At 43.1% G+C, this 10,088-nt stretch overlaps 1 protein-coding gene across 1 annotated transcript; it reads right to left on the bottom strand.

The window, feature by feature from the left end:
- Positions 1 to 1,127: 1,127 nt before the first annotated feature.
- Positions 1,128 to 4,007, bottom strand: LOC120640459 (transketolase, chloroplastic-like). Its single transcript, XM_039916299.1, has 7 exons — positions 3,723 to 4,007; positions 3,131 to 3,221; positions 2,931 to 3,036; positions 2,572 to 2,854; positions 2,336 to 2,484; positions 1,783 to 1,936; positions 1,128 to 1,685 (listed from the first exon to the last, which is right to left on the bottom strand). The coding sequence occupies exons 1-7, from the start codon at positions 3,882 to 3,884 to the stop codon at positions 1,203 to 1,205; spliced, it is 1,428 nt and encodes a 475-aa protein (XP_039772233.1). The 5' UTR covers positions 3,885 to 4,007; the 3' UTR covers positions 1,128 to 1,202.
- Positions 4,008 to 10,088: the final 6,081 nt, after the last annotated feature.

Raw genomic sequence — 10,088 nt, 5'->3', positions numbered from 1 at the left:
CAAATACAACGAAACTTGGAGGATAGCTTCGTATCTACCCCGTGAATATATCCCCAAAAGATCTTTCCCAAAAGATTAACAGATCGTGAGAAATTAAGGGAAGATCAAAGAGAATTGGGGTTTTCTCAAGAACCCAAAAATCCCAATTCGTGAGAACTCGCGATTCCAGCGGGTTTGGCACTAGGCTAGATAGATTAGAATCGTCACAACGAGTCCATCAAACCACGAATCGAAGAACTTGACTCCTCCAAACCCGAAACTCATCAAAAGAGGAGAAATCAAGTCCAAAACGCAAAGGGAAGAGGAGGACGAAAAGCTTAGCACACACGGGTGAATCTCAAAACAATTTCATTCGTAAATCATGGAGGAATTCACCTATACAAAGGCTAGTGCCGACCACACCATCATCCACCCTCTAGTTTTAGTGATTAGCTATAACCTAACCCTCTTTTGCATTGGAGACCTTGGCCCTGACCTATAGCACGAGGAAGGAGAAGGAGTAAACAGAAAAAGACTCAAGAGACTCAAAAACCACGACCTGAAGAAGGGGCGACTTAAATACCCGGCTGCCGCGGCCAGACCGGTCCATGGGACCGGTCAGACCGGTCGGGTCTGCAGCAGCCCGCTGTACAGACTCAATCGACGGCGGAGTTTCTTTCTTCGACTCGAAGTCTTTGCTGCGATGCCGCCACGTCGACGAAGTTCCGGTCCGCGGTTTTGGAGGGTCCGCGAAACCCGGGTAGGTGGCCGGTTTTGAGAAAACCGCCAAAACTTCACGCGCGGGAAGATTCCCGCCTCCACACCGTGGCCCTAGACGCCGTTCCCGCCTCGGCCTTCTGACGGCCCTAGACGCCGCCCGACGCCCGTCACCTCCTCGCCCTCAGCGAGGCCCTAGATGCCGTCGACGCTCGTCGCCTCTGTCAGTCCCGAGACCGACGCCCGTACCTCCACGACTTGGCGTCTTCAACCGCCGTCTGCCTCCTTGGTTTTGTGGCGCAAACCAAGAAACCCATCTTCCGTCGCCGCTTGCGCCCTCGATCCAAGAATGGACGCCACAGCTGCCGCCCGGCCCGAGCTCCTCCACGGCAACTCTCCGTCGACACTCGATGCCCGTATACCTGTAATCCAAAGACCAAGCGCACGATCATACCTCACGGTTGACAATTCACTCATCACAGGCAGGATAGAGTACTCAACATTCCTCACTTGTAAGCCACAGATGTCTCATTTCCATCAGCAGGCCGAAGCATTAAAATGTTAGGCATTGCTCGGAAGCTGAATAACTGCTCAACAGGCTGATGGGTTGGCCCATCTTCTCCAAGGCCAATGGAGTCATGAGTCATCATGAATATCACCCCAGATTGACTTAAACCAGAAAGGCGGATGGCAGCTCTCATGTAGTCAGTGAACACAAAGAATGTAGCACAATATGGTATCAGGCCAGGGCTGTGAACTGCAATGCCATTACAAATGGCACCCATCCCGTGCTCTCTCACACCGAAACGAATGTTTCTCTCTTCAGGAGTATCCCTCTGGAAGCCACCAAACATCTTAAGCAATGTCATATTCGATGTTGCAAGATCAGCACTACCTCCAAGAAATCCAGGTATTACTTTCGCAAGTGAATTCAAGCACTGCTGAGATAAGTTCCTAGTAGCATCAGGAGAGCTTTCAGGAGTATAGTTCTGCAATGAGACAACAATTAAATGTAAATGTATTTACCATTCATGGTTAGTGAAATATTGATTAGACATGACAGTTGAGCATCTGAAGAAAACTTACTGGAAGAGCGCTGTCCCAACCTGAAGGTAGTTCCCCTGGCATTATGCTCTTTAACTCAGCTGCCTCCTGATGATATTTCTTTTCATATTCTGCAAACTTTGCATTCCATTCAGCTTCAAGAGAAGCACCTTCATCAGTATGATGACTCCAGTGCCTGCGATTGATAATTTATCTAATTAAACTTCTGTGCAAAACAAACTAAGTTGAATTACACTGTGTTACTTTGAGCTTATTCCTACATCTTAACACTTAAAATGTTATAAGCAATCAAGCATATAAGAACAAATACAGGTAGAATATTCTAGACATATGCACTGATGATCTTAATGATTTCATTTGGAAAAAAAAGAAGCAAAGCATGGGTACAGGTGTTTCTTAGGTGTTGGTTACATAGCATAGCGAGAATTCCTTCTGCCCCCTTCATGTACTGTTTGTTTATTATATATCACCTTCCTTTTTCAAAATCATGGAACTGGCCCCAAATACCTATTTATAGTAACTTTCATGAATGTTGTGCAGTTTGATTTTAGCAACATTGCTCAGTAAATTGTACCTCTTCACCTCATCAGGAACATGGAAAGGCTCATGAAGCCATTGAAGATTGCTTCTAGTTTCCTCTACTTCTTTGGATCCTAAAGCACTCCCATGAACGCTATATGTGTTTGCCTTGTTTGGAGATCCAAAACCAATTGTGGTTGTCACCTATAGAGTGCCATTTAACTTATGAAGCTGCACCAATAATGATGAGTAAATGAATAAAACAAACATTATAATCAAACTGAAGGTTACCTTGATAAGAGTTGGCTTATCTTTAACTCCCTTTGCTTCCTTGATTGCAGCACGAATGTCATCATACCCCATGTTTCCATTCTTCACCCAGATTGTATGCCACCCTAGCGCCTCATAACGGGCAAGCACATCTTCAGTGAACGCAATATCTGTATTGCCGTCAATTGATATGTGGTTATCATCATAGAAAGCAATCAATTTTCCAAGGCCCCAATGACCAGCAAGAGAGGCTGCTTCATTTGAAACACCTTCCATTTGGCAACCATCCCCAAGGATTACATACTTAAGAGCATCAAGTAACAACACCATATTACCACTGGCCCATAGCTACTCCTACAATTATCAAGCTAGTAATTTACGTGTAATGGTCCACGATTTTCAGATCAGTCTTGTTGAAACGAGCGGCAAGATGTTTCTCAGCAAGTGCTAGTCCAACAGCATTTGCGAAACCCTGTCCCAGAGGACCTATATGACATCAGAAAAGCTCAGAAATCAATATCGTTTACGAAACAAAAGCAAAGTAGGCAAAACAAAATTTAAAACGTTTCAGCAGGCAAACCAGTGGTGACTTCAACTCCAGGTGTTTCGAAATTCTCTGGATGCCCAGGAGTTCTGCTTCTCCACTGTCGAAAAGATTTCAGGTCATCCATCTGCAACGTCAAACATGATTATCAAAATCAAAAGAGTAAGATGTTTGTGGGATTGGAACAGAGTACCATGTTCATGCATCAGTATCACTGCAAAGCTTTATGTTCTTATTTCAGACGGACAACTAGAGCTTTGTGCCCTTTCACCGTAGTATTATTCGAAGAAATTCTTTGTGCCCTTCCACTTTCGAGGCCAACTTATTTCAATTCGCAAGCTCTAAAGTCTACGGTCCTACTAGTTTCGATTCACAAATTCTCCTCAAACCTTCCCCTAAAGTAAAGTCTGGCAGGGAATGAGCGATTGAGCGTCCAACTGATTGCCAGTCAAGGATCAGTAAACTCCGCAATGATTAGTCCCACTTGGGAATAGCTATTTCAATTTTGCAGCCCGAAAATCACCAACACCAGTCTTTACCAACCAATCGATCTTGATTTGCAAATTTTCTGAACCCCCACCAAAACCTCTAAAATAGGACAGGGTCGCGGTTTCCTTCAAGAGCTCACCGTGACGCCGTCGTACCCGGCGAGGTGGAGCAGCGCATACTGGAGCATGCACCCGTGGCCGGCGGAGAGGACGAAGCGGTCGCGGTCGAACCAGGCGGGGTTCTTCGGGTTGAAGCGGAGGAACTCATCGAACAGGACGTGGCCCAGCGGCGCGCACCCCATGGGGAGGCCCGGGTGGCCCGACTGCGCCTTCTCCACGGCGTCCACTGCCAGGAACCGGATCGTGCTCACCGACTGCTCCACCAGCTCGGGCGGCGCCGGCAGGGCTCTGGCGCGCAGCGCGGTGGCCAGCCGGCCGCCGGGCCTGGCCGCGGCGGCGAACAGGAGGCAGGAGCGGGCGGAAGAGCGGAGGAGGCGGACGCCGCCGAAGCCGGAGCCGGGCGCCGCGGCGGGGAGGTTTTGGGGGTCGGTGGTGCCGCCATGGTTGCGGGCAGCGGGCGGATGATTCTCGGACGCGCGTCGCGGTTTCGTTTAACGATGAGGGCAAGTCGCCGTGGGAGTGCAGAGCTGGCGTGACACCTGGTCTTGAGAAGGTGTAGCTGACGAAATGTGGTGGGCCCGGCACGGAAACAACTCAACTGGTGCCGCGTTCCGTCTGACGTGCTTTCTCTGTGCGTTTTGATTATAGATTTTTTTTGGGCACACTCCATTTCTAAATACTCGTACGAGCTTCATTTGTTCATATAGTACTAGGTGTATTAGAATTTTAGTACTAGGCGTACTAAAATTGAGAGCATGTTTACTGAACAGAAGATATATCACTTGTTCATATTTCAAGTACGTTGAGTTTCATAGTAACTACTCCATCCGTTTTTAAATATCTGTCGTTTTCGTTTTCCGAGAAACAACTTTAACTAAATATATATTAAAAAATATTAGTAGTTATGATACATAATTAGTATCATTAGAAAGATCTTTGAATCTATTTTTTAATAAATTTATTTGGAGATATAAATATTGCACGTCGAGTCAAACTTGTGGCATGTACACCAACCGCGATAGTTATTTAGAGACGGAGGGAGTAATAACAGTAAAAGAGAAATCAACGGTGATAGGTAGAAAGTATTTCTCATATCTTACTGTTCTTATGAAAAGACTACTTTGATAGTGGAGAGGTGGAGGTAGAATTAGGTGGGCAACGAATAGAGAGTCTTAATTTATTCTCAACCCTTTTTACTTGTGGACAAACTTTAAATTTGATATTTTAGGATGTTATATCTATTTACATTTACATTATAAAGAATCAAAATAATTGATAACACTTTTCACCTAAAACATCCCTTTACCCCTCACATGAACCACATCTGATAGTATCAAAGTGATAGAAAGTTTTCCGAGAGAAGAAAAAACAGTACGCTGGAAAATGTTTCTATCATTTCGACGGTTCTTTTTCCACGGCCAAAAACTTTACGCGCCCTGTACCCATGATATGAATTCACGCCCACCAGCCGCACAATTTCCTTTTTTTTCCTTCCTTGCGGCCGTCTTCGTTGTTTCCTTCCTTGAGCCCGTCAAGCACGCATACAGATTGGGAAGTCTTCTTCTCCGACGGTGACACCTCATCATAAATTTATGGATCGTCCTCCTCCTCTCGTTGACATTACAAATATCCAAATTTGTTCAAACAGATCTAGATGCGGCCATGGTGGAATCGACGAATCATCAGGTATGTTAATGTACTGACCATGCACCACCTGTTAATGGATTGTCCTCGTCCTCTTGTTGATGCATGCATGATTGTGGGTAGGTGCTACAACTAATGATCCCGCGAGCACATGCTTAAAAAGAGAAGAAAAAGATACATCAATATGACTGATGAAGAAAAGGAAAAGAAACGTGCAAAGGCACGTGAGTATTGCCACCGAGACGATCCATGTTTTAATCCAAGGTACGATACACAGTTTTGTTTGTTCATGCTCTTTGATAACAGCAATTTTTGGTCAACGTGAACAGGTTCTACACAATTCAGATCTTGATAATATTTGAATAAGACAAAAAAATCATGATTTTTTTGCCTTGTTCTATAGAATTTGACAAACAGGCAATTTGTTTGTTGATGCCTATTTTGGCTTGGACCCCAAGATCTGCTTAAAAACCTTAGCTTGCCGCTCCTATACTCTTGTTGTTGTTCAACAATATGCATACATACAAGCAAACTGATGAATTGGTGAGTTTTTGTAAAGCTGAGAGATGGAATGAATAACTTTTAACTTGCAAACAGTGTACATATGTTCAGTTATTCGATTTCAGTCTGTTACCATTGTGTGTACTGTGACATGGAAGAATTCAAGTTCGTGTTTCAGTTACCAAGCAAATCCATTGTTAATCTGCATGACTGTCCATTATCTTAAATCCACCAAAACGCTTAATGCCATAGCAGAAAGTTAGGGTTTATGTTTTCTTGTTTTCACAGTTCTTCTATATGAAACCAATGGGCAAAGAGATTGAGCTCTGAGTTTTCAGCACACGGACCAGTGAGTCCCACCAAAATAATTAACAGTAACATGACAAGTCATATAACCAATTCTTTTATATATATATATATGTATGACAACGTTATTCTACATCCTAGGTGTAGGTGTAGGTGTAGAATCTCATTCTACACCCAGCCAACCCAACATCCAACCATCTACCCCACACATCCCACCACTCGACCCCACCCATCCCCAAACTATCCAGCTTCTATGTTTCGCAAGCACGAGCCGCGAGCGCGCAGAGCGCACGAGCGGCGAGTGAGAGCCGTTCCTGGATCGGCGGCGCGCGGGGCGGCGGGCACGACCCGAGCACGGAGCAGTAGTGGCGCGGCCCCGAGGGGAGCAGCGGCGGCACGCCCTGCACAGGAGCGGCGAGCAGCAGTGCCGCGGCCAAGCAAGAGCAGCGAGGATGTCGGGAGCGGCATACAGCCAGCGGCTACGGCGGCCTCGCACGGCGAGCGGATCACGGGTGGCGGCTGCGGGGTGTGCGTGACGAGGTGCTAGCAGCGCACGAGGTGCGGCCTAGTAGTAGTGGCGCGAGGAGCAGCGTCATCGCCAGTGAGGGGCGGCGGGAGGAGCTGTGTGGCCACCTAGCAGCGCCGATCAGGGGGGACGAGGTTGCGCGCCGCAAGCGGCAAGGGGAGCAGAGACCAGAGCGCGCAGCGGCCAGCTGCTTGGCAGGTGGCGGCTTGATCGAGTAGCAGCGGCAGCGAGCGGGCCTCACGCCTTCTTCTCCGTGGAGCAGATTAGGAATTCGAAAATTACTGAACCTCCTACTTGGATTCGATAAAATTACAGAAGCACTCGCCATGCATCTTCTCTTAGTAATTGTGTTACTACAACGCAGTCCACGGCCTTCCCCAAAATTCACTATTATTACTGGAAACGCTAAAAACATGTCATTGATTTTGTTTAATGATCTTGTTATATTGAATTCATGGTCGTTACTGAGTTACTGATGATTTCTTGAATTACTGGAATACTAAAATTACCGATATACCATGTCTATTTATTCTTATGAAATAAAAAAGTACATTGCTGATGATCTCTTGTATTATCGGATTACTGGTCATGATATGCTCCTAAAAATACAGGTTGTATTGGAAATCCCTATTACTGAATCTAAACATGCACATGGTGTGTTACTGAAAGAAACGAATCACCAAAAACTTGAGATTAATAGAAAAAATGCATAAAACTAGTAATCCTAATAATATTTATAAGCATTTGTGGATCTGCATGAGAAAATACTAAATATCTGGAAGGTATACCATTGTTGGTTGCAAAAAAATTTGGACATAGGTTTTTCGTGTAGCTTAGTAGACGGTCTAAGAAACAGAACAAGGAAGAATGTGCGAGAATTACATTGAGAATTACATTGCTCATTGGAGGGGAAACACAAGGCAAAAGTTGTGCTAGAATAGCAGGGGATGGAGGGCGTGCCCTTTTTACACGCATTGTGCTTCAGCATAACTACAAGCGCGTCCCTACACCGCGTATAAAAAGCGTATAAGGGCGCATAAGGCGAAGACCCAACTATGATGAATCCAGTTGACACCATACATGTGAGCCATGTCCTCTACCCCAACGTTTTAAGCATCCTACCGTACATGCAAGCCGTGTCCTACACCTCAATGTTTTGAACGTCCTATGCAGTGTTGGTCAACATATATTATTGGATTACTGAATATTTATACTATGATTCTGGATTATTGAATCCAAGACATGTGCACAAGCATTACTGGATCCCAAAATATTCTATGGATTTGCTTGATAAATTGTAAAAAGAATTACTAGGCCTGAGTGTATTGAATAACTGAATCTACATATACATAAAAAATACTGAATTGAAATATCACCACATTACTGAACCCAAACGAATGTACAAAATTATTAGATGTATTACCAAATCTACATATACATAGGTATTGTTGGATGAACATATGCATATGCATTACTGGATAACTGAAACTGTGCATTACTGAAACCAAATATGTAAATGGTTGTTACAAGAAAACGATTCCCCCAAAACATGAGAAATTACTGGAAGTGCATAATACTGAATAACTGATTCTCTATATTACCAAAATCCAAGCATATACATATAGTCGGCGGTGGGCATGGATAGTGGGTATGGATAACTGGAAATACTGAATAACTAGATGTCAATCGAAGCATGTACATGGTGTATTACTGGAAAAAAAACATTCATCAAGAATCTAAGAAACCGCTGAAAAAAAGTACATAATACTGAACAGCTAGTTCCCAGAATTACTGAATCCAAGGATATACATATAGTTGGTCGGTGACTACGCATATGTACACATATTAGTTATGATTATCTATCTCATGCAGCCTCCAAAATACAAAAAAGTCTTATAAAAAAACATGAAGCATTTTTCTCTTCACTTGGAGCCCTCTCCCTTGTGAAGTTCAGTACTATCACTGTCATGTGCATGAGGTGACAGAGTTGGAAAGTCATGCCATGCCCACATAAACCTGCCACCAGAAACTCTGAAAAGATCATTGACAAAAACAGAGCATGCCCACATAAACCTGCCACCAGAAACTCTGAAAAGATTATTGACAAAAACAGAGCAAGAACAGCAGGATATTGAATTACTGGGTTACTGCTTTACTAAGAGTAACTGAATTACTACATAGGTATTACGGGGTTACAGAGAATTATTGAAAAAAATATGCTAGTAAATCTCGAGTATCGAGAGATTACTGATATTTGTATGTATTACTGAATTACTGGAGACATACAGTAAGCAAGGGCGGTAGAATGGCCCCATATCCGACAGAATTGGGGTTTAGTTCTTTATCATCAAGCATCAGTAATGAAAAAATAATGGCTACCTACGAAACCTAAAAAAATTACTGATACTAAATCCTAACAAAAACAACTAGCCAAAAATTACTGATACTAAATCCTAACAAAAACAATTAGCCTAACTAGCCAACATGGAGCACAGTTTAGAGCATTGATATATTCAGTAAGCGCCGACAAAAAATGGGCATGTGATTTTGGATATTGAACATGAACATTACTCCCGCTGTTCTCACCTCAAGTTGTCAACATCATTGCTTGCTTAACTACTAGCTTGATGTGATCAACGTGTCTCCATTTTCAACATACCGCGAGAAAACCTAGAACACATATATCAGTCAAATATTGCGCAGATGATTCAGTAATTAGCATATTCAATCTATGTTGAGTGGCTGGCTCTAGATGATTCATGAGATGATTGAGCTCAGTATTTTTTTAATTTCTCAGTAGTTTTAGTTACTGAGCTCTATTTCAATATCATGTAGTTCGATAGTCTAGTATTTCATTACTGAACTACTAAACTACGTACTCTGTTCAGATCATCAGTGCCTAGGAAAATAAAAAAATATCGGACTAACCACTAAACCTAACAAAATTATTGATAGTCTGATACTACTGCCCTAACTAAATTTTGAGCATCAACATTTAGTAATTGCCTACAAAAAAAGTGGTGCTGGGAATATTACTGAGCTTATAGCGTCGAAATATTCTGTAATCACAGACAAAAATGGGCATGTGAACTTGGATATTAAGCATTATTCTCACTGTTTTTATGAATTTATGAGTGTCGTTGATTGCTTAATGACTAGCTTGGTGGGATCAATTTATGATACCAACTAAAATTACTGAACAATTTATGATACCAACAACTTAAAACATCAAAAATACTGAAATACCACCTACTACTGAACTAACGAGCCTAACAAAAAAAAGAGCAATTGTACATGAGTAGCTAACAAGCTACTGGACTAAAGATGAACTATTGTACTAACTACTCAGCTCATCATAACCATTCAGTAATCAAAAAAAAATATGGTGTTGGGAATATTATTGAGTCTA

This window comes from Panicum virgatum, chromosome 7K (assembly GCF_016808335.1).
Source record: "Panicum virgatum strain AP13 chromosome 7K, P.virgatum_v5, whole genome shotgun sequence".
Taxonomy (NCBI): domain Eukaryota; kingdom Viridiplantae; phylum Streptophyta; class Magnoliopsida; order Poales; family Poaceae; genus Panicum; species Panicum virgatum.
Note: the sequence above shows the minus strand (reverse complement) of the source record. Positions and strands in the feature narration are given on the sequence as shown.

Coding starts and splice junctions, on each gene's coding strand:
- LOC120640459 (XM_039916299.1), bottom strand. CDS start 3,884: ATGGGGTGCGCGCCGCTGGGCCACGTCCTGTTCGATGAGTTCCTCCGC. Junction 3,222..3,722: donor CCGGGTACGACGGCGTCACG/GTGAGCTCTTGA, acceptor TTGACGTTGCAG/ATGGATGACCTGAAATCTTT. Junction 2,485..2,571: donor ATAAGCCAACTCTTATCAAG/GTAACCTTCAGT, acceptor GGCACTCTATAG/GTGACAACCACAATTGGTTT.